The following is a 25,043-nucleotide window of genomic DNA, read 5'->3' as shown; positions in this document are numbered from 1 at the left end:
GCTATAAGCTTTAGTAAGAATTGTAAAAGAAAAGCCCGATAACTCCGCGGTGCATAGCCTACTGATGTCATTCTTATAAAAGCAGTTAGTGATACAGGGGATACTGTATTCGTTGTACTGTCTCGTTAGTGGGATTGCACGCTCTTGTATGTGCAATGGATATAAGGCTTTTAAATATGGACTAGGAGTTGTAGTTTACGAGTTGTAGGAAAAGGCCATTGTAACTATTATTTACAAGTTAAAGTCTGTCATTCTAGTGGTTTGCGAATATGACTCTTCAGCAAGATAAACAGAATGATGTTCTATCCAATAACCCTCACAAAATAAAAGAACAATAAGAAAAGTTTCACGAACAACAGTATGGGCTGCATATATTTCGTTTGATAATTTATTTTGTAAGGTTCTGCTCCATATAATGAATGTTCATTAGAAATAAATTTTGCATGCCATTGATTGTATAGCGCATTCTACCACATGAACAACAAAACGGAATAATCTATTTGCAACACACTTGATAAAGGATAACAATACAATATTTGAAATTTCCGCAGAAATCAACAATCATCATCAAGATGTGAAACTCGTGGAATGTTTACATTCATTAATAACAGACTGTGTAACTGAGAGCTAATCAAATAAGTTCATGTGCTTTTTTTTTGCATGTACGACGGGTAATTTTTAAAAGAAAACTTGCGTGTTTCTAAGGCACTATCTGCCATAGTTCTAACAATTGTCTGGTAATCGTGACAAAACTACAATTGTTTAGGACAGGATATGTCGGCGAGTATACTAAATTAGTATCAAATTTGAAATGTTCCAAAATAAAATGTTATTAAAAAGCAAAACCAATTAAGCCGTTGAATTGAGAAAGTCACTTACAATTAATTAAAATCGCAACGAATTACAAGCCTCAGAGCGTAACGCAAAGATTGAATTAATTTATTTTTAATGAATGAAACAACGTCGGCCTGTCTTAAACTGTATTGCATAATGTTATTTAGTAATATTGTTTCTAAAGACTAATTCAGAGACGCAATGTAAACGTGGTTTTTGATTAACGGAAACAATTTATTATTCCTCTACCAGCAGGGTGCACAGTGCACCTTCAGAAAACTGATGAACAATTTCTAACACTACGACTCTGCTGTGCATCCGGTGAAAGTGTTACATCTTTTAAATTCACATCTGATTAATTAAATATTTACTAGTTCGGTGGGCTGGCTGAGTGGTTTTCAATTTTGAAAGAACATGCTGATCTAATCTCGGAAGTCTCTAGACATATAGTCACTGATAGAAGTAATTTTATGCCCTTTGCAATCTAAATTTATTATGAGCTATTCAAAAAATATTTTATTTGCAGCCCGAAACAATTTTGCCACTCAGGTTGTAACTTTAACTTAAGATCTTTCAATATATTTATCAAAGATGACACATATATATATATATTATTTAAAATATATTGGATATTTGACGTTAACGTTCTACGACAAGTGTATCGGAAGCTAATGATTTGAAGATAATGAACACCAAGAAATTTTGAAAATCATTTAAAAATTAAATGACAGAATACATAACACTACTATTATCACTGATGTTGCAAATTTACTAAAGCAATAGAAGAGTTTACACCTAAACTCTATCTATTCTGTATAATGTATACTACGTTTCCATAGAAAAGTCTACAGTGACTCAGATTTTTTTAAGAAAAGCTATCGGACACTCATGGTCCTCAGAATTCTTTTCCTTCAAGATTATATTTTAAAATCGGTCAAATAAACCCCAGATTCAGAAGATATTCAGAAGGGGCACGATAGCAAAACCTGAAGCAGATAGACGGTACTAGTCTTGTCATGAAACAGGTAAGATGAAGTTTGCTTCTAAGGCTTGAGAAGTTCTCCTTCAATGGTTTAGTGAAATAAATATTATAAAAACCCTAAGAACTTCATTTCCAGATCCCCCACACCTCCACCACCACCCCCACCACCCCCGATCTAAAAACAACTCGTAGCTTGATACTGTATCAGTGCGATAAAAAGGAAGGTTTATAGAACTTCTGTGTGTTTTCCAATTTTCCATTTCGCTTGTATCAAAGCTTCACTTGTGAATTATGAAAAGAAGAAATCAAACGTTCTTAGTGAATTCTATCGGAAGTTGCTTATCTTTATGTCATCAAGGAAGATGGGGTGTGGCGCTTTCTTCGACAAATAAACATTTCTGCAACATTTTCTTCTTTAAATCATTTGCTTGGTTGTGAAAAAGTCTTCTTAACAACTTGCAGAAGAAAAAAAACTTTCATTTTCGTTTTATTGTTTTTTTTTAATAAAAGTGCAATACATATGAACCTGCAATACACATTTTCTGCGAGATTCGGACAGTTACAAACGTAAGCATTATATAAATTAAGTGTGAAAATCCTAGAATCCAAACATTTTAATTAGCGTAAACACTGGGGAGACAAAACACTTTCTACTCATTATATTACAAATGTATTTTAATTTAAACACAGCTATTTTCTTTATTTGCATGTTAAATCGGAACTTCTTTTTTGTAATTCAACCTTTATTTCTTCGTTTTAAATGGGGCTTTAACGTTTTTTTAAGACCCGTGGGGCATTTCTTATTCTTAAAATTCTTAATAAATTATTTTAATACTATTCGTGGAGAGAACAATATACTGGAAGCGAAGGAGTCATAAAAGTGTTGAAGCCACAGCCGAGAAAGAAAGGCTAATGAAATTCAGACTATTTCAACTGCCGTTTCTTACGGTGAAAAGTTGTTCAGGAAACAATAAAAACCTGTTGTCATCGCAATTCACAAAACCACCAGAAAACAAATTTTAACGATCATGAAAGAAAGCGGTTAAATGAGAATAATTTTGTCGTTGTGGTGTTCTATACAAAATATTTTACACATAAATATTCACAGTAATATCATTTCTATTTAGTACAACTCACGCTGTTATTTACAAGTATCCCCGCAGGTCCCTCAGTCCAGCCACAGTTATCTGCAGTGCGATAATCACAACGCTTGGATCGCCATCCCGGGCGACCGCTTCTGAGATTGAACTAAATCATGTAAAGCTTCTTCCCAATGTATTAAAGTCCTTCTTCCTCCTGTTCGTCAAACACAATAAAAATACTGTACTCATCTTGATTTGAAGAAAATAGGCCGCTGCTCAGAACAACAGTTTAGTGCTAGGTTTCCTTGTCTTAAAAATTATATTCTACTTTTTTCGTTCTACGAACTCTCGTTTTCGGACGTGTGGATGTGCAGAGAAGGGTTAGGTTTGTGTTTTTTAAGTAACTGAGTTATTTTTTCGTCGTCTGAGTTGGGATCTAAGGGCTTGTTATATTCGTCATCATCGTCCTCGTTTTCCGAGGCTCCCTTCAGTCTCTCTGTTTCCGAGTCCTGCTTCTTCTTCGCCGTGGCCATCTCTGCCGCGTGTCTTTTCCTCCACTTCGTCCTCCTGTTTTGGAACCAAACCTGAAGAATATGTAAATAAGCACATTTCCTTTATGCATTTTACGTGTGAGCTATGGAATAGCAAGAACGGTAGCTTTGGGGCAAAAAAAAGAAGTGCTGTTATAATTTGATATTGTGGTCTCCGGGAATGTTAAGTACGTATGGTGTAAATACTGCAGTGTACATATGACTCCATTAGTCTTAGTTAAAATTCTCCTAGTGTTATAAAAACATGGTATTCCTTTTTTAATCAACATACTAAGCTTGTATAACCTTTCAACACGTGTTTATTAATGTAGGAAACGACCTTTTTAGTCTGACATTACCACGACAAGTGCTATAGAGATAATCATTTTTATTTACGTTTTACAAATGTAGAGCCGATTGTGTAAATCCGATTTGCGACAAGAAAGAGTGGAGTTAAAATCATAATACTGATTGAATATTAACGACACATTGCATCTTGTTTCAATTTGTACTACAAAAGTTGGTCAAGACGTGCCAGAACATTATTAATAACACCTTTAACAAAACTGTCATTCACAAGCGTTTAAAAACAGTGCGTCGGGTAATTCGAAAAGTGCTCAGTGCCGGTTGTGCTCGAAAACTGCAGCTTTTTTTAAACGGAAATCAGCCACACGCTGATCTTTAAAATGTGAGTTTTAGAAGTAGCATCGTCGTATCGTTTACTTTTAAACGAATTTCTTTTGATCGAATTAACTCAGTTTCTAATTTCCTATCAACTAAACCTAAAGCATTTAGATTGAACAATAAACGACAGTATTTCTGAAAACGTGCGTAAACTTTAATAAAAGATATTCCACAGGAAAAAGGCCGAGTGACCTGAAAGACGGATATATGTGTGTGGGGTACCAAAGCGGATTGTGTTTTTAATCTCAGTAATGTGTGATCTTCATTCTCTTATCTAATGTTTGACAAGATAATCTCACCTTCACTTGACTTTCTGTCATCCCCAATGAATAGGCCAGCCTCGCTCTCTCAGGCCCAGCTAAATATTTCGTTTGTTCGAAAGTCTTTTCTAGTGCAAAAATTTGCTGGCCGGAAAACGTGGGTCTTGTGTGCTTTCTCTTTCCGTCTTTGTCAAGCAGTACAGAACTCTGATCTGAAAAGGAAAAAAATACGACTTGAGTTATTCAACAGTCCTACTTTGTTAAGGAAATATATCAATATATTAAAAGGGCCCTTTTAGTTCGTTTCCGTTGCTATGTTTTAGTAAGAGAATTTGACTACTGCATTACAAACTATTCAAGATTCTTTGAAGAATGATGATATAAATGCCTAACTCGATTTTCGTCAGTGAAAAGATCGATTTAAACATACCCCTGTAGTTTGACAGTACACAGTAAGTGACAGCTTGGATAGCAGTTAACACATGTAAATATAAATATTGCCGCAGCGAAAGCAACAACAATTGATATTTTATTACACACTTATTAATATTGTAGCAATAGGCTACTGTTTAAATGTAGTACATGTTCAATCCTCTGAATGATGTAAATTCACTTAAGCATGAAGCAGGACTGACTTTATCGCTGTTGTCCTAACAGTAATGTAATAACGTGAGAAAATAAAATGCTTAACAATAATCATCATTATTGATACCAGTTTTAGTAATGATACAGCGGTATCTATTATTTAGCCTAGAATTAACAATTTGTAAATTGCAATCTAAAATGGGTAGAACATGTTCAACTTACGAGGTGAGCAAGCAAATCTGGCATCCCTCCAAGGTGCGCTCTGCATGACCCCCGGCCAAAATATAGGGGTTCTGCCCGGGAGATCTGTTAAGGGTTTGGGATAGCGAGCCACCGCCACTGCGGCCGCGGCACTGGGGCTGAAGTATAGTCCAGGAGGCGGTGGGGGGCTCAGGCTGCTGAACCGGGGCAGTCCTGTGAGAATCCCGGCGGAGGATGTCGCGGCCGCCGCAGCCGCAGCCCCTGCAGCTCCGCTACAGACGATCGAGGGACGGCTGAGGATGTCGTTTATTCCGTGGGGGGTGGCGACCGAATACTGCTGGGGTGATCCGAGAGAAGAGAGTGCAGCTGAAGATTTGATCCCCGGGGAAGACACGGGGATGCCTCCCGGGTTCGGGGAGGTGGCAGACGGGGAGGGCGATGAGGCAGGTCCGTTGGATGTCAGCGGATAAGCGGGGTAAAGTGGGGTCTTCATTTCGGTCATGCTATGCAGAGCTGCTAAAGGAGGGGTACTCAAGAGGAAAGCGCTCTGACGGGTGCCATCCATCTGCCCCACGGCTAACATAACCGAAAAAATATTTAAAACTCAGGTCGAAATTAAATTTAAAAATTACCTATTCCTGTACTAATTCAACAGCAATAATTATGTATATATTCAAGTTAAATGGTCCTTCACGAATAAATATATATCAGGCAATATACAGAGAGCATAATCTGAATGTCAAGTACTGTTTCAACTTGGAGCAAAAAAAAATCCAAACCTTCTCATGTAGCTTAAAACACGTTTAAGTCTAAATTAAAAAACAAATTCCTCCCGTGTTTTTTTCACGTCCCAGAAGTCCAGTATTTGTTGTAACCACGACTTTTTTAGGCATCCCTACAAGTGACGGAGTCCGATCTCTTCTTTCTTTAATCGGGTAATACTTGCGCTCACGGCTTTCGACTTGAAGACATATCCAACGCTCCTTGCTTCCTTACTTCAAAGGTAAAGGCAGGTGTTTTAAAACGCTTAAACCTCTATAAATAAAAGAAAATCCTTTTTTGGCCACTGCACACGGAGGTCCTGACTGTAATAAAACATTTTCATCACTTTCTACTTGCTTTTGCCGCAAAAGTCAAAACTTTGGGAATGTCACTCAGAAAGTCGAGGGGGGAGTTTCTATTCCTATTGGGTGACATCTCCAGTGACGTTGCTTGCGTATAATCCTTAAGGACCAAATGATTTTAGTAGCCGCTCTTATTGGCTCATTTCAGGGCGCTCGTTTGCATATTAAAAGAGTTGCAATTGGACTGGCTGGTTAAACACGTAAAAAAAGGGGGACAAAATCAATCTAGTCAATCTGGGATCTATTTTGACAAATAAAAGAACATCTGCCTTCATTTGTCAGAGACGAAAAAAGACGATTCTTTTGATAGTATTTAATTTAGCAGCCCATTCCCTCTTCCCCTGCTTTGGTTAAATACATCGCCCTGAACAGTTTCCAGACTTTCTATGAATTTGGTTCCAAATAGTTGTCAAAGATTAGGTCAAATGAACTTGCTGTCCGCTGAACAAGCACAAAAAGCAACGCCATAGATGATGAACTGGTGTGAGTCACAGGCCCGTATTCATAAAGCTTTTACGTGGCGCAAATTTTACCATGCGTGTCCTTTTTAAAACAGGATTCGCTAATTCCAGATTTTACGAACTGTTCAATCAGAAAGCTAAAATATATGTCACTTTCTAGCTTTTGATATCAACTGTGGACGACGGCAAAAGCTTTATGAAAACAAACCATAGGTTTATAACAGCAAACTGATTCTTTAAATTGGCATTCTTTCATGGCAATAATATTTAGAGAATACGTTTTCGCGGCGATGTTCAAGTGCGGATGACATCATTTTCCGTATATTAATAATAGTTTAATAATTATTATTTGTTCTTTACGGGTTTTTATGTATGTAAATTATTACAAGAAATCTCCAAAATCTTTGAGGGCTATACAAATTTTAGATCTTGATTTATATTGTTGTTTTGCAATTCATTACTAGTTTATTACGGTATAATATTTGGATCTACGTTTTTCTCATCATTTCCTTTCAATAGTAGTAGTTGTCGAAGACAGGTTGAAATACGTTGAACAAGACTATATCCGAATTAGACTTTGTACTTGATTCAGATATTTTATTCAGCAGAACACAGTGTACATCCCATATTTTTAATTTAATATGACAGTTTTGGGTTATGGTCTAACCTGATTATATTTAATACGCGGAAACTTATTTCCCTAGGATCTTGTCGACACACAAATATGTCGTTGAGAAAGGCTAATTTTAAATTTTAATTTTAAAATTAATATTATTCCCTCGCCCCCGACTCAAAACAATCGTTTCAAGTCTGTTTTTACTACATTCAAGCTTCATTAATCAACTAAAATAGTTAATAGTTTCTCAGATTCGAACAATAAAATAACTAATTTACGAAAAATAAAAACATATATTTTAATAATTTAAATTATTATTATTATATTCTTATACGTTTCTAGTTTTCAAATGGGTATTTTGAACAAGAACTTATCAGTTGTAGAATGATGTAAACTGTTTTGACTTAAAAATACCCTAAAATGAGCAAACTGCTTAAGTTATGTTTTGGATGTGCAAAAACTCAACTGAATAAGTTATAGAATAAAAAATCTGTTATAAATGAATTCTGGTCAGCAGTGGATGTAAAACCGTATCAGCATACATTTAACATTATCAATTTAACAAAGCTCATTCAGCATTCTGTAAAAAAGAAAAACAATGAAGACCGAACCATCCTAGAGTTCCATTTAAAGTAATAATAGCAATAGCCGTAGGAATACACATGGTCACGCTCCTAAACTTGACCTAGGTGTCTCAAGTACAGTACACAACGCCTCTCACCGCAACACTGTAACCTGTACAGGAGCGACATCTTGTGGATTAACACGGTATAAACGTCCAAGAGCTGCAGGCAAACTAGAAATCGTTCCTCAAAAGAAGAAGTGGCCGATTTACACAAAATAAAAACGGGTTGGGTCTCACGTTAAAGATTTATGACAGTTATTAAAATTCCCACTTTACCTGAGGGTAAGAATCTGATCAACAATTGCATTGCATTATAATGGTAATAATATACTTTATTTTATGTAGCAACTTTAAAATTAGATTCTTAAAGCATTTATAGCAAGAACAAAAGATTAGATAAAATAGTATAATAAAAAACAATGGTTTTCAATTAGGGAGATGTTAAGGGGCAGGCATTAAGTAAAAGACTTCCTAAAGAAGGTCAGGATTTGAAAGCGCTCAGGAAGGTGACTGATTTCCTTGGGAACCGAATTCCAGTGCATGTAGATGAGAGAAGAGGGACAAACAGGAGACCAGTCAGGAAGATAATGAATCAGACAGATACTGAATTACCAAGCCATTTAGTCTTATAAGTCAGCTTTAAGATTTAGAAAGTGACACAACCTGATAGGACTCCAGGAAAAGAGTAATGTGATGACTTGCACTAGACCTGGTCAGGATTCTGGCCAGTGCAGTTTGTTCAATGTGGATTTAGATACCCCAGCAAGGAGGGCATTGCACTAATACATGTTTAGAGAAAACGAAGGTGTTGACCAGTTTTTAATCTAGTCAAGAGGCATCATAGGACCTGAAGAAGGCTCCATGGCCGAAACGTTGTGTTCTCTTTCTTCTTTTTTCAGCATGGAATAAACCTATTACTTGTTCCTTTGCAGCCTACGCATGCTGACGCAGCTACCCACCTGAACTATCATAGGATGTAGTCAGGTTATATTTGTAGAATCTTATACAATATTTTTAAATGCTAAACAGCCAAGACACTCAACATGCACAGTAAGCCATTTCACAAGCTTGTTTAGTCTTAGTCTAGTACTGTCTTGTTAAAATGTTTCATGAATTCAGGACTTTGAATGTGTTCTGGAGGTTTATAAACAAAATGGCACCTACCCATTCAATTAGCTTTAAAAAATTAAGCCAACCGACCATTGCATTATGACACTTTTGGAGTGATGATGCAGGTGTTAAAATCTTCCAAGAAAATGGATGTTGAACTCGTAAAACTTCATCACATGAAGCCAAGAGCATCTTGGATCATTCTACTGTTACACATCTTTTCCAAAGCAAATGCAGGCAGACCTCTGAGAACATTATTCAGACTAAGACAACTATGGCATCATTTAATACCTGATGAGCAAGACAGGAGAGATCCTGCAAATACACTGGCCCGCCAGGACCAGAACATTTCTGGTCTCTTCACTATGTAAAACATTTCACTTAATATGTACAAGTAGAAGAAATATTTTGCTTTGGAACGTTGTTTGGCAAAATCCTGTAGAAAAGTGACGCATCAATGACATCCGACACTGAATGAACGCTGCTTTAGACACCAACAGTTAAGTCACTTGGCATGTCACTTCACAGTCCCACTGCGTCACCCTATTCATACCAGAGGTAATCTGCAGGAGACTTGTAGTGCACCACTCACATGAAGGAGCAGATTAAAAATGCTGAGGTCAGCACTGAAGAAAAACCTTTATTCTTTCCTTTGACCACAGCATCCCAAAGCACCAGTTTTATAACACAGAGCTGTTAAAAACTACAACTGTCTGAAAAACCCAAGAAGTCCCACAAGAACATGTCTTAACAGTATCATCAGGTGTTACAATGCTTGAAATTCTGAAGTTCTGCAACCATTTACAGAATGTGGATCTAGAATTCATGCAATGCCGAGTGTGCAACGGAAAAATCAGATCTTCCTTCCACTGACTGGAATTATAACTGGTTTCACACATCGCCTTGAGCCTCCCCTCCGTGTTATGAACCATCCCAAACATTTTAATCAATCTCAATAGGTGTAAATATTGTAAATGACAGCCCACAGATTTGTGCTGGATTTTATCTTTATTAAAAATACATTTACTCTCGAGCCATGAGCTTCTGCTTTTTCAGCTTCTTCTGGGAAACCTGAAAGAACAAAAATAGTCAACATCAGCTCAGGGTATAGTTCAACATTGCACTTTTTGCAATGAATCGAGTCTGGGAGGACCACTGTCAGGTTTCATTTGAGCTCAGTCTAAACCATCTTATTGTCATCTTAACTGGACCAATTTAAAAGCTCATCTCAGCACTTTAGGTATTAGTGGTTTGAAGAGACCCAGGAAACTGGCACACCACCCCTTCCGTGACCAGGACTGGGAATCTAGCTTGGAGGAAAGAAACCTGTACTGCAGCAAGCCAAACAGCAAAGGTTTTGTACTTCACACTTGCTTATGATTTCTTAGAAAGGTTTGCAGAATATAACAGTGTAACTGGAGAGAAGGTACCTGGCCAGACTCTGCACATGTAGATCTTGGTTGCTCAGAATAAACTTTTTTTTTCATGGTTTCTCCAAAGGTGTCCTAAGAAGTCATCATTGCAACCATCAGCTAACAATTTTGTAAAACACCAAAAAAGCCTTTAATGAAACTGTCAATAACAGTTTTCCGTCACTGACACTTTTAAAACTACAGCAATACTATAAGCAATCACTACAAGCTTAACTGGTCTAGAATCCTTCTGTTAGACCCTAACAGATATGCTTTGTATTTACTACTTCAAATTAGCAAAAAAAAATTTGACTTTGAAAAGTTCAATAGCCAACTGCTTAGAACACTGCCCCATGTAAAATGTCCATTAACACTTCAAGAGCCTGACCTGCCCCCCCTTTCATTTTGCTCACAATATCTTGCAGTCTCTATCCTGGTCTCCTACTGATTACGATCAAGAAGGGAGTGCAAAATCTCTAAACATTTATTCCAATTTAAAGTATGAGGAAAAAAAACTTACATACAGAGCAAAGAAACCTTTTAACTACAACAAATTCAGCTACCAGGAAAATGTGTTGTAGCAGACAAACTTACATTTTAGTGAACAGAAATCACACAAGTAAATTAGTTATGCCGATTACCATTTGAGATCAACAGTGCTGCTCCATAGGGGATCCACTGTGAAAGTCGCTGGCTAATGGCATATGGCTACCACTGGAAACAATTCAAGCTGTATAATGGATGTACTCTGCACGAGGCTGCATTAGTCCAGGAAGGAGTAAAAGTAAGACAGAAGCAGCTGTGCTGTCTGATTGCTGGAATCTGATTAGTTACTTGTGGGCTCAGGGCTACAAAGTGACTAACTGCAACACTACCTCAGGAATATTTTAAGCAGTCTGGTTTTCTAAAGGGGATGACATCACTTTCTATAACACGCTCAACACTAATAAGTCCTGTAAAATAACCATTAAGGTGTCTACTGTGTGGCAACTACAGTTTAAAGACATCACCCCTAGCTCATCTTATAAAGGTTTGAAGGGACTAAAGTCGAGCAACTAGGGCACCACAGCATACACCCCATTCTCGTCTCACAAAAAGCTGCTAAAACGTAAGCAGCACAAGGACTCATCATCCTGCTGGAATGTTGCAAAATCAAGGTCAGCCCACAGGAAACAGCAAGTGAGGTCCCAGGATTTTATTCAACGTAGGACTGTACATTTAGGTTGTGGATCTTTGCAGGCAGTAGAGGTTTTCATAGGTGAAACCCGAGGTGAACTGAAGTGAAATGAGGCGATTTGGTGGTTATGTAACAAAAAACAATCAAAACATGTGAAATCTGTAAAATTGACCTAAAAATGTGCATGCCTACAGCGATTTTGATGCTCAGTATGTAGTCAGTTTTGCTTACTACCCAAGCCAATGATGGCTCACCATTTCTCTCTCGTCAAGAGATGGCGAGCTGAATTAAATCAATTCTCAGCCTATTTAACATCCTTTCTCTGTACCTGCCAAAGAAATGACTTAATAGGCTTACTATTGTATGACTAAACCTTACACAGGTCTGCAACCTGAACATAGCGGATCCAAAGGACTTAATTGCCAAATGTTACCTTCTTCTTCTGAGCAACCTCCTCTTCTGGTTTGGGAACAATCTGCTCCTTCTCTGTGAGGATCATCTCAATGTGGCAAGGGGAGCTCATGTAGGGGTTGATGCGGCCGTGAGCACGGTAGGTACGCCTGCGCATCTTGGGAGCTTTGTTGACTTGGATGTGCTCGATCACCAGAGAATCCACGTCGAGGCCCTACACCCAGAGAGCAAACTGTTTCAGCTCCGAGCAGAATTTCATAGAATTTCAAGGCTGAGTTTCTACTCGGAGGCAGGCGCATTAAAGCAAGACACCACCTTGAGCAAAACTGCTTTTACTCGGGCCCTTTCAGCTGCCCTTTACACTGCTGTTAAGTGTTCACATGCAGCATTTATAACAGAAATAAACTAGCTTCAAGAAAAAACTGCAAACCCAATGGCTGCAACAAGTTGTGTAACTTACACTTCCATCAAAATATTTACCATAATTGCTCAGGGTTTAGAATTTTTTTTCATGGTATTTCCAAAGGTGTCCTAAGAAGTCATCATCGCAATTATGGCTTGTTCTAGAATCTTCAAATGAATGTCACATTTTATAATGAATACAAGCTGATTCTAAACACAAATGAAAAACTAGACATCGGTTTTAATTTTGATTTTTACAACAGAATAGACAACTCAATAACCTATTGCAGGAAATAAAAGTATTTGGCTGCACGTGATGGCTACAGCTTTCATTCAAGTTCTGTACACAAAACTGATTTATACCGATTGTATAAAACCTGCCATGACACAATCACATACAGTAAAAGAATTGAGTTAATACATTAGCAATGACCCATGCACACTGTACTACATTCTGCACTGGATCATAAAAAGACACATGTTCAGCTGAATCTCAACAGGAAAACCTGCCATACTTGAGCAACTTCCTAAGTAGAACTGTGCAAACACATCATTGTTCTAAGATTTAAACATTTTGCCTTAGTTTATGAGTAACTTTACAACACTATAACACATAGCCACTAACACAACATTGGAGGATGCATTCCTGCAACACTGACCAAGGGCTTGTAACTAGTTTGTTTTTAAGACAGCGATGGTAAATCCATTTGTAATCACTACCATCTAAAAATCTTTCAGATGTAATATATCTGTCATATATAAACTGCAATCTGCCAATGGTGTCTATTCAGGTTGTTCACATCACACCACTGCCACCTAATCCACTTTAAAGCATTTGAAGTCTAAACCTTGAGAGACTAATTACCTTGAGCTCAGCATTACTCTCGGCATTCTTGAGCATGTGGAGAAGGAACTCAGCACTCTTCTTTGGCCAACGGCCCTGTGTCCAGTCCCACTGCTTAGCCTAATTCAGAAAAATGTTAATTAATATACCAATATCATTTTCCTTTGCTCGGTAAAAAAAAGGATAAATGTGAAACTGAGCTTTTTAGTTTGACATAAGCAAGATACCAATATGTGCCCAAGTTACACAATGGAACGGTTGCTCAGAGATAAAAAGGTTGTTTTCATGCTTAAATCCAAAGGTGTCCTAAGATGGTCATCACTGCAACCGTTGCTCACAACTGTGCAACACGCATGCAAAAAGCATATCCAAAAACAAGACATTTTGTATATACAATGGGCAGCACAAGACCCCAGTTGTGCCTAACACACTAAACTATTAAAGACGTACCAGAGTACATGAAGAGGGAGAACTACGGGAGGGATGGATAAGGCAATACCTTTTACAGCATGCTACCTAATCAAGTCTCTTCCTTTCATTCCTTTGGCAAGAGAAGTTTATCTTATGGGCCGATTCCAAAATGCGGGGCTGGGAGTGGGCTCAAATGCTGTAACAAGTGAAAAAGAAAGGGCATATGGGGACGTAGTGGGATGTCTGAGGGGAGAGTAACCTTAAAGGGGAAGACAAAAAGTTAAGTTTGCTGCAAAAAGGACATTTTGGAAAATGGTTAAAAAGGAATACTGAAATGGAGCTGGGAAGGGTTTCTCTGCTATTTTCATTCATCATACTAAGTGTGTTTATACTAGTAATCTGGCATAGAACAGGCTCGAGTACACCACGTCGGGGTTATAATTGAGTTCCCATAGAAATATTATAGGCCACCTGCAATAATTGCCCAAGTTATGCCAAGCCAATGGGAAACAATTTAAATACCAAATCTTACACTATTCAGTGTGCCATTCAATCGCTGTTCTCATGATAAGCAACATACAAACCAAACCATGGCCAGAGCACATTAATGATCACAAAACCCATGTTTCTGCACAAGTTTTCTATGAGCAATCAAGGAGACTTTATTCAGAACTACTGAAGAGTGGAAATGGTTGGTCTGGCAATTGCCACAAAAGGGAACTACAATACTAACATCTTGCATAGTGAGTGAATGAAGCATTATAAATGCGTTTCCGATTTGAGGTAGCTGTTAACACATAACAGATTGCGCCAAATAGAGCAAGATCTGGTATTTCAAAGTTTCACATTACTCTAGCTGACCTGGGGGTGCTGCAACTGAGAGGTGCATCATACGTACAAGTGGTTCACTGGCCTGTAAGCTGCCGCAGAGCTCACCACGTTAAAGGGCTGAAAAGTGAGTACCGTGGGAAAGCAAACGCATTCCATTCACAGTGACCCTCTCACTCCCATCCAGAAACTCACCTGGGCACACCGGCCAACTCCCCCGTTGTACCGACGGAAGGGGACACACTGGCGCTTCACAACGACATCCTTCAGGTACTTGGTAGCCTTGCGGATGTGCATGCCTTTGATGGCCTGAGCAGTCTCACGGGTGTTCTAGGACAGAGCACGTTACACAAGAAGGCAGAGCTGCATTACATGAGATCTGACTGAGCTGTTTCCCTGAGGGGCACATCGGCATGAAGCATGGTGGTTAAAAATTGCTCAGATTATAATTTGGTTTTGTCATATTGAATTCCAAAGGTCTCCTAAGTTTGATCATCACGGCAAAATTCAACACCAGCCTTTATTTTCGATACTACCATTTTACTACATCTAAATAATTAGACTATTATATTTTGCCAGAATTTTTTTTCATATTAGGACAAGACAAATATACACCCGGAAAAGGCTTCACAGCAGAAACGTTGCGTTTCCTTTCTTCTCTTTTCAGCATGGAATAAACCTTTATTTGTTCCTTTGCAGCCTACGAATGTCGACGCAGCTACCCACCTGAACTACTAAGCCATATATAGTTTGTCAAAATAAGATAAAATAATGATCACATATGTTCATATGGTGAAAGTACTAAATTGTGCATTTCCTTAGTTTTGGAAGCTCATCAATTTTCCTTCAACATGATTTGCTTTAGGTAAAAGAATATTAAAAGCAAGTGTTCAAATATCCCACTGAGTCAATTTCAGACATTAAGATGTGATGAAACTTCCAAGTTTAATTTTCCGATATAAAATGATTCAAAACTCTAAAGCTGGGCTGATTTTCTGGACTAGGCAGAAGTGTTGTATTTTTCACTAATTAATGTGTAGCAGAGAACAAGAATGCCCTGCAGCAGTAAAAAAAAAAAAAACACTTAAAACCTAAATCAGCTGGACAGAATACCACCAGGGTCACCTAAAGTGGTCTAAGTGCATGTACGCAGTTTCATAACCACCACAGGCCCCCTCCAGAAAGGCAAGAGATCTACACTACTGCTTTTCAGAGTGATGGACCAGGGAACAGGAAGTACCAGGTCACGGAGACAGCCACAGGTAGATAATCCAGGTCATAACTACACAGACCAAGACACTGAGAGAAAACAGAGTCGCTCCTACATTTGAGTAACATGTATCTAAACACCGTTTTGAATACCACAATATTGCCTATCTCAGGTACGGTTATTTTCTCTGCTTAACCATGCCCAAATGGCCTTACCGATAACCATACTTACAGCCACTGAGCACGTGGATTGATCATTACATGTAAATCAGTTTCTTGGCTTGTGACCCGTTCCTTTCAAAACAATGTGCTGAGGGCTTTTATTGTTTGGTTGTTAATGTTTTAGTAATTAATCTAAGTTAAAATAACACAGACTCGTTTAGTAATGACGTAAAATACACCAAACAGTCAGCTCTCTCATGCATTGGTAAATAAGACGTATACTAACATCAACAACTCCGTAAGTTATTTTCCTACAGGTGATATAGTAGTCTTAACAGTTAATATACAAACCAATGCAGCATTTTATCTATATTTCACAGAGACGCCTAATATTTTCATTTAGTAGTGTAACACTGGCAGGCTAACATAGAAAACTAAACCTGTTCCTTTATTGCATGCAAATATCTTCGCTGGTCTCAGAAACCAAATACACGTGGGTTGATTTCAGACAATCACCCTGGATCAACAACTGCAACATTTATTCTTAAAACGCCTTCCACGCTGTTTTCTTTCATACGTTAGGCAAACTGTACGAAATAACGTTACTTCGAAAACATCTGCTTTTCGAAAAATAAGAGCTCCCCTTTTGGTATCTATTTCTAGTATAAAACAGAACCGCTCACTTCCCTTAAAATAAGAACCAAGGGTCTTTCACACAAGAATAAATCGTTACCTTGAAGTGGACCCGCAGATTGGATCCCCTGGCTTTGCATGCTGTTGGGAAAGAAACACCAGTAAGACGACAAAGCATGAAGACCAACTGAATTAAAACAAGATCACAGGGCAAGGTGACGGCGCGGACAGTTCCAACGTTAAAACTTACATTTAGTTGGGTTCTCGGGATCAAGAGAATAGCGGACCATTCTGACAACTTCGCTGTAAAAAAACAAACAGGAAAATGGATAAATTATAAACGTATTCAAAGCAAGCAAAATTACTCCATGAACAACAGCCGGAGGAGAAACATGTTCCACGTTACAGAGACCGATGCAGGCCTTGTACTCTATATAGAGGATTATGAATGAAGATCACCGTTTATCAGATTAAGAAATCAGCGTTCTTTAGACCATTCGTCAAGTTTTTCAAATGATTAATATTTCTCCTCACATGTACTGAACATCGAATCAGTGTGTTGCTTATTTCCGTACAATAAGGCTGAACTGGTCAGCGCAAAATGTAGGCGGCAGTCAGCCATTGTATCGTTCTGGTGCTAAGACTGGGAGTTTAATGTAAACATCTCTTAATAATCCACATATCAACAGTAAAAACATCCTCTACTACTGTATAACACACAGCATTGTTATATTTTCGTTTCAGAAGCACGATGCCTAAGATTTAAGACAGATTTTAGCTATCTTCGCAGCGCCCATATTCTCTTTCATGACCTACTCTTGTCAGTCCGCGACAGGGAAGAGGAAAGACAACGTGCCCCGGAAGCACAAATGGACTCGTGTGATATCGCGAGATGAAATGCTGAAACGAGAATCATGAAGCTATCGCTGCTTTCTTAGACAGTGGTGTACTGCAACAAATGCTATTATTTCGTGTCAGGATATAATTATCAGATCCAAACAAGAAGTGACCATGGTCCTTAAGCGAACAAAACTCCATTATCGATTATTTTAAAATCTAACAGCATTTCAATTCAAACCTGTAAATATATTTTAATCTAAATAATTACTTTTATCTTTTATATTCTTGTTTTATCAGACATATATTTTACGATATTGGGCCTGATTGTAAGAGTTATTCTTTATTCCTGTTTCATTTTTTATCATTGTTAAAAGTAGTTACTGTTCTATCATTCCTAATTGCCTGAAAGTTTCTGTTCTCGTAATTCTTTGCATTTTAAAAATTAAGAAGTTTGGTTTAGAAATGTTTCTCTTCATTCCCTCGTTACTCATAAGTTCTGGTTGGACAACCTTCGTAAATACAAACTGTTGGATATAAATATTCAGTGGGATATCCTGTTCTCATTCAAACATTCAATCTCTGGAATATGCCAGTTTTTTGGACACACCAAAGAGTATTATTATGATTTTCTGCATTCAAGGGTACAGGACATTAAAAATATCTCACCCTTATGTCTCTGGAAGAATTATATTTAATTTCAGGTTTGTTCCAACAATTTGTCCATAAATGCAAATCCACATTACCAAGCCACTATGGCATCTACATTGTGAGATAGACTATTTTCTTGTGCTGTATGATCTAGATGTATCAACACTATTTTTCAATCCAATCAGACATCATCTGCTTGCAGAAAATGTGAGTCTTGCTCCTTGAAACAATAAGAAATTGCAATATCAAAATGGGCAAGTTGTAACTAGTCCTCAATTTCTTCTCCTAGTTCTGGGCTCTCTCTCTTTCCTAGTGTTAATCCCGCATCAGCAGGGTCCAACCGGGTCCAGCAGGGTCCAATACTCCAACCGGCGCCTCGCTCCGCCTGCCGTCGAAGGGGGGGGAGAAAAAAGTAATGTAGACAATTCATAGAGGGGGATTATTAGGAGGCATGGGAAATTTGGCCAGGACTCCAGGGTTACACCCCTACTCTTTTCGAGAAACACCCTGGGATTTTTAATGACCACAGAGAGTCAGGACCTCGGTTTTACGTCTCATCCGAAGGACAGCGCTTATTTACAGTATAGTGTCTCTTCTAGTTCTGGGGTATGATTGACAAATCCTAGTCCTGGAGGTTTGTTCCAAATTGAGTATTTACTTGATTAGTCATAATTACCAGCTCTCAGTGCAGGTGGATTAAACAGACCGATAATTCAATTCAATTCAATTTATTTCTATATAGCACCTTTCTCAACAAGGTTGCCCCAAGGCGCTTAACAATGCAAGTGACCATACATTTTATAAATACAGAACAGAAAAGACCAGAAGACAACGGAGGAAAGGAACCAAAAACTCCTTAGTAAGGAAAAAAAAACCTCTAGGGGTCCAATAATGTTTCCTGGTCATCCAGGCAGACTTAGTGTTATTTCTGGTCCCCTATAATTTTGCTTTGTTTGGGTATCAGGTCTTTCATGCTTGTAGTCCTAAATTAATGACTTTTCTGAGGGAACTAGACTGCATGTTCTCAATTATCTTGCAGAAACCATGTTTGTGTAGCTACAACGGTTGTACTCTTTAGATCCAAGGTTTTGCATTTATACAGTAATTTCTGCAATGCTTCAGAAGTAAGATTAGCTGTGGCTTTTTTTTGGCTGATAGAAGACTATAACAATCTGAGTTGATATGTTACGGTTTTCAACAGCTGTTTCACATATCTCCATTCTTTAAGTAATTCTGTAGTATCACCTACTGTGCCTGGCACCTCAGAACCCAGATTATCTTCTTACTCCCCATCTCACTTTTTACTCAGTTGATGTTTGTATCTGCTTATTGCATCTTCTACTGCATGTATTTGTGCTAATTTTATCTCCTAACTTTATTTAATGTTTTTTTTTTCACATAAGTCCTTTGAGAAGCTACATTTAAGGTGCTATATAAAATAAATAATAATAATAATTGCTTACACTTATATAGTGCTTTTCTGGACACTCCACTCAAAGCGCTTTACAGGTAATGGGGACTCCCCTCCACCACCACCAATGTGCAGCCCCACCTGGATGATGCGACAGCAGCCATAGTGTGCCAAAATGCTCACCACACACCAGTTATCAGTGGGGAGGAGAGCAGAGTAATGAAGCCAATTCATAGAGGGGGATTATTAGGAGACCATGATTGGTAAGGGCCAATGGGAAATTTGCCCAGGACGCCGGGGTTACACCCCTACTCTTTTTGAGAGACGCCCTGGGATTTTTAATGACCACAGAGAGTCAAGCCAGGACCTTGGTTTTATGTCTCATCCGAAGGACAACACCTGTTTACAGTATAGTGTCTTCATCACTATACTGGGGCATTAGGACCCACATGGGCCACAGGGTGAGCACCCCCTGCTGGCCCCACTAACACCTCTTCCAGCAGCAACCTTAGTTTTTCCCAGGAGGTCTCCTATCCAGGTACTGACCAGGCTCACACCTGCTTAGCTTCAGTGGGTTGCCAGTTGTGAGTTGCAGGGTGATATTGCTGCTGGCTGCTGGCAATAAAGCTTATTATTAGTATTAGTTTGCTTTCATAATTCAAATTAATGATGTACTGTATAAAGGAAGAAAAAGTGGTGTGCAGAACTATTTACTTAATATTACAGTTTGATCAGATAATAAGCATAGACGACTAAATCACCCAAGAAAAAGCATTTCTGACACTTTCAGAAAATAGTAGAATTGCGTATTTTTTTCAAATAAAGAATTTAATAACTTACCAGCGGTATACAAAAAAGAAGATCATTTAGCATAATTAAAAATGTGTTTATTTATGTCATGTTTGCCTTGTATCCAATAAAATAAAATCCATTTAGAAATTTGGATTGAAAATGAATTCCTAAATTTATAAACAGAATTTTAGGATGGAAAACTAAATATGCCATACAAATAACGTTTTTAATATTCATAGGCAAGTTATTTTGGTACATCTATGGTAAATATAATACAATGACTATTAAGAATTTGTGTAATTACTTGTGTAATACTGTATATATCAAATAGTTATAAGGGAACAGATCTTTTTCCCTGGGAAGAGCATCCATTTACCAGCGAAAGTTTATGACATGAAGTTAATGTCCTTATAAAATATTACAGGCTGATGATTTGTTTGATGCTGTTTTACTAGGGTCATTTCCTGAGACATCACCATCACTTTTGCCATTCTTCTGATCTGTAACAGTTTTATCGTTGTGGCCTGTGAAACAACAAAAAAAAGAAAGAAAATCAAATATGTGCTGTTCTCATGACCACGCCAAAACAATTTAAATACATACACAGGATTCCTTATGAGTATTAGAAAATCTAAAGTACAGATATAGCTGCTGATTTTTAAAGTACAAGGAAAGAATAGCACTAATCTAGAAATCTCATAGTTTGTTACAGCAATCCTCAGTACTTACAGTATACAATTATGAATATGTAACAGTTATTATGTCTCTTCCAGATATAAAGTTTTCTTAGCAAAACTAGTAGTTTAAGAAGTGCTCATTAAATTGCAGTTGAGATTTTTCAGTTTTCTTATTCTTCTAGGTACTGTACATTCTCTGGACTATATATCTCAGGTTCTGCTAGGTTCATTCACAATATTGAATGAGTCTTTCCTGCTTTTGACTAAAGGTTGTAATTTTGCTAGCTCTATTTTGGTGTCTCACAGTTTTAGAAATAATTATTAAAATTTTAAATGATGTTACAGGAATTCTCTTCATCTTTATTTCCCTTAATCCCAATCCATTTGCAGTGGACTTTGTTTTATCAAAATTTTGCAACCTTTTGCCAACAGTTGTTAGATGTATAGCATTAAATAAAATGTCTGTGAGGTTTATAATCACTATAGTGCATATAATTTTTAATGTTTATATTTTAAAAGTAGTGAAATATGGTGCTAGCAATCTATCTCATTGAACAATAGTGGCATAATTAATCTGGTTATTTCTTGATGCATGTATAATTAATGACATTTTAAAATTAGGCATCCGGAATACCAAAGTTGCACATATTGCAGCAACTTAAAAGGGCCAATGCATGAACACTTAAATTACTCTACATTTTTGGTAGATGCAGAAAATATAAATATTACTAGTTTTTCATCTTGCCATCTTGCTAAAGGGGAGCCACTCAGGACAGAAATTGCTTCTTCTGTTCTCTGGAGGGAAGGGGCGGGGGGTCATTTTGTGCAACAAATATATGTGTTAATATTATTGAAAGTATGGTTTAAACATATCTGCCTTAGATAAAAGATGAAGATACTTTGCTACAGTGTGAGAGTGGGAACAGTTAGTCACACCACAGACAGAATAAGATTATTGAATGTGATAACGTTTAATACATAATCTGTAAATCCTCATTGTGCATCATTTTTGTGTATATTTTTTCTGAATTATCTGGATTTTCTGGATTATTTAATTGTCAAAATTTTGTCTAAAGCACTCGCTACTCCATAGTTTTGAGGGGTCTTACCCTTTCTGTCAGTGTTCATTTCCTCACCAGCAGCACCAGATTTAAGGCTGTGTGTATTCTGGTGTGTGATTATCTGTTTCAAAGGGGGAAAAATGAGAACACAAAATATAGATATAAAATCATCTTGAGCACATACCAGCCTTCCAAGATGAGGATTGGAGATCCCAGCCCTAACCCATTTCACACAGAAAGATCTTTAGGCTGGTAAATCAAATGAGGGATTAGTCTCACACTACAGTAACTCTCCTCACTTGTAAGAATGAGTAAACAAGTAAATTGACACAACAATAAACTCATAAAACTCAGCCTTTAAATTATTATATACTGTGGCCTATACAGTATGTTTATATTTTTGCTCATGATCAAATATGAGAACAGAGGAAAAACATGAAATGCGTCATATACTGTACACCGAGCGTACAAAACATTAGGGATGCCTTCTTAATATTGTGTCGCACACACTTTAGCCCTCAGAACAGCCTCAATATCATGGCATGAACTCCACAAGGTGTTGAAAGTGTTCCACAGGAATGCTGGCCCATGCTGACTCCGGTGCTTCCCACAGTTTTGGTGAGTTGGCTGGTAGTAGATCTCTGCTCCAGCTAATTCATTCATTGATTCATCAGAATAGGCAATGTTTTTCCCAATCCTCCAGTGTCCAATGTTTTCATTCCTTAGCCCACTGCAACAGGGGTTTCTTGTTTTTTGCTGGAAGACGTGGAGCTCTGTAAAATCATCAGCTGCCATACCCAATTCATGTCAAGGTGTGATGGGTTGTGCTTATGTACATAATTCGTGTCAGCCTCCTTTCACCTCTTTCATCAATGAGCCATTTCCAACCCCTGGTCTGCCGTTGGCTGGATGTCTTTTGCGTGGTAGACTACTCCAGATATACACAGGACACAGGTGAGCCTAAAAAACCCAGTAGTGTTGCAGTTCTTGACACACTCAAACCAACACACCTGGCACCTACCATCATATGCGGTCAAAGGCACTTAAATCTTTCTCTTGCCCATTCTCCCTCACATACACAATCCATATCTCACTTGTTTCAAGCCTTAAAAAACTTTTTTAACCTGTCTCCTCCCCTTCATATACACAGATTGAAGTGGATTTAACAGGTGGAATCAATTAGGGATCATAGCTTTCACCTGAATTCACCATGCAGTCTGTTTGAAGGAAAGAGCAGTCGTCCCTAATGTTTTGTACCCTTAGTGTATGTTTATATAATAAAAACATGGAATGTTGGAAAAATCCCAAGACAACTGCATTACAACCAATAACTTTAGATACTTATTTAAACCAGCATTTCTCAGAAAATGAGACTCAGACATATAACCTTTTTAAGATAAATACGGTGTTTGAAAGCTGACATTCAACACATAAGCCTTAAAGAAAGAAAATTATTAAAATAATATTTTTTTGCTTTTGACAGGTGTAAATTCCCATGGTAAATTGAACAGCCAAGGATTATCGGGCTGCTAGAAAGGTTGAGCACAATGTGTATGCACTCTTTATTAATAATTTTTGTATACGTGCTATTTTGAAGAAACTCTATTAAATAATAAAATCATAATAAGTGATTACACATGTTCTTTAGTTACTATTTCCTTCAGAATAGATGTTTAAAAAGTGGTTTAAAGAAATTTCCTAAATCTGCTTGTTCTTCGGCAAGCTATTTTTTTGTATTGAATGCTGACCGTCATGTTTTATGGTGCAAAAGAACTAGTAGCAGAGCGTGTGACTAGAGACAGGGTTGAGTCGCCAGGGGGCGGAGTTACCCCAGTCAAAGAAGTGCAATCCTTGCATTGTCAATCATCGTAATCAATGAATTGGTTGCCGTCGGAATCACCAGTTCTCTATAAAAGCAGTTTCTGAGCAGTTAGCGATTATCTCATAAGAAGATCTCCAGTGTTATTTGTAATAGTGAGTGCTGACAATCTGAGAAGATCCAAAACGTTTAGGGAGAGCGTATTGTTTAATACTCCCTTTGGGTATACATTAGGTTACGATAACTTTGTTAACAACTTCGCCCGCTTTGTGTCGGGACGCGGGTAAAAAGAAGGCGGTTAATTACTTCTTAATGACAGGACTAACGATAGACTTTGGTTTCCGAATTTAATGCTAGACCCCCCCAGCCACACCATCATCAAAGGGGGATCTTTAACAGTCTTATCACGAATACTACTATTTGTAGTGTTAAATGAGAAAACATCTGACACTAGGCCATGAAAACGCATTTACTGTATACGGCACACAATAAAATACACTACGCCTTTTTAAATTCAGAAATTAGCGAATTACTTTGAAGAAAATGTTGCATTCTTGCATCAGCTACTCAAGGAAATAATTCAAACTCATCCAGTTAATGTTTCAGAAGCCTTTCTAACAAAGTCAGAGATCAGAAAGATAGAAACACAGAACAAAACTTTCTGTTGTCTGCAGGAGTAAGACACTACGTATTTATATATTGGTAGAAATTCAACATTTATCAGCAGGTATACAGTTTATTCCTAATCCATTTAAGCATAAACAATCCTAGATTCACTTACCACAGCTTTGTCACTGTTGTTTCTTTTTCTGGCACTGGCGTGAGTTTCTAAATACCTGAAAAAAGATAAAAATGTGAATAAATTACTGCACTATTTCTGTAACATAGTTTCCTGTTCTAAACACAAAACAGATTTGCATGAAAACATATTTCTTGTATAGAGTGCTAGTGGGTTTATGTATCTCCTGGCTCCTTCTGAATCTTCAGAAAGCTGCTTAACTTGGTGGAAGTTGTGCCAAAAAGGAGCCTGTCCTGGAAGCACAGGTCGCTAGGCTAGGCTGAGAGGACACAGCTGCTCTTCCCTGTGACAGGACTCCAGTCCTTCACAGGGCTGTGGAGAATCGCACAATTTAAAATAGCCAGCCAAATGTAGCTTGAATGTCTTTTGCAGGTGGGAGAAAACTGGAAAACCTAGAGAATATAAACATGTAG

The 25,043-nt window shown here is 37.8% G+C and overlaps 2 protein-coding genes and 4 non-coding genes across 7 annotated transcripts in view; all 6 read right to left on the bottom strand.

The window, feature by feature from the left end:
• Window positions 1-2,301: 2,301 nt before the first annotated feature.
• On the bottom strand, window positions 2,302-6,333 carry nkx6.1 (NK6 homeobox 1). Its single transcript, XM_006627154.3, has 3 exons — window positions 5,180-6,333; window positions 4,412-4,584; window positions 2,302-3,482 (listed from the first exon to the last, which is right to left on the bottom strand). Exons 1-3 carry the CDS (start codon window positions 5,739-5,741, stop codon window positions 3,237-3,239), a joined length of 981 nt encoding a protein of 326 aa, XP_006627217.1. The 5' UTR covers window positions 5,742-6,333; the 3' UTR covers window positions 2,302-3,236.
• A 3,750-nt stretch (window positions 6,334-10,083) lies between these two features.
• Window positions 10,084-25,043, bottom strand: part of rpl17 (ribosomal protein L17) — a 306,152-nt gene continuing 291,192 nt past the window's right edge. Inside the window, exons 1-7 of one of the 2 annotated variants that reach the window (XM_006627155.3) lie at window positions 17,400-17,451; window positions 16,834-16,886; window positions 16,684-16,724; window positions 14,775-14,909; window positions 13,362-13,460; window positions 12,117-12,308; window positions 10,084-10,165 (exon numbers count right to left, since the gene is read on the bottom strand). In XM_006627155.3, coding sequence (XP_006627218.1) covers window positions 10,118-10,165; window positions 12,117-12,308; window positions 13,362-13,460; window positions 14,775-14,909; window positions 16,684-16,724; window positions 16,834-16,873 — 555 coding nt within the window. In that variant the 5' untranslated portion in view covers window positions 16,874-16,886; window positions 17,400-17,451 and the 3' untranslated portion in view covers window positions 10,084-10,117. Of the gene's footprint in view, window positions 10,166-12,116; window positions 12,309-13,361; window positions 13,461-14,774; window positions 14,910-16,683; window positions 16,725-16,833; window positions 16,887-17,399; window positions 17,452-25,043 lie in introns of those variants that run through there. The other variant, XM_069186971.1, reaches the window with a different exon arrangement.
• LOC138237902 (small nucleolar RNA SNORD58) lies at window positions 10,554-10,619 on the bottom strand. Its single transcript, XR_011189222.1, has one exon. It is a non-coding gene; the product is annotated as a small nucleolar RNA SNORD58 (small nucleolar RNA).
• LOC138237904 (small nucleolar RNA SNORD58) lies at window positions 12,579-12,645 on the bottom strand. Its single transcript, XR_011189224.1, has one exon. It is a non-coding gene; the product is annotated as a small nucleolar RNA SNORD58 (small nucleolar RNA).
• Window positions 13,598-13,667, bottom strand: LOC138237903 (small nucleolar RNA SNORD58). Its single transcript, XR_011189223.1, has one exon. It is a non-coding gene; the product is annotated as a small nucleolar RNA SNORD58 (small nucleolar RNA).
• Window positions 15,013-15,083, bottom strand: LOC138237905 (small nucleolar RNA SNORD58). Its single transcript, XR_011189225.1, has one exon. It is a non-coding gene; the product is annotated as a small nucleolar RNA SNORD58 (small nucleolar RNA).

Source organism: Lepisosteus oculatus, chromosome 3 (genome assembly GCF_040954835.1).
Source record: "Lepisosteus oculatus isolate fLepOcu1 chromosome 3, fLepOcu1.hap2, whole genome shotgun sequence".
Lineage (NCBI taxonomy): Eukaryota > Metazoa > Chordata > Actinopteri > Semionotiformes > Lepisosteidae > Lepisosteus > Lepisosteus oculatus.
Note: the sequence above shows the minus strand (reverse complement) of the source record. Positions and strands in the feature narration are given on the sequence as shown.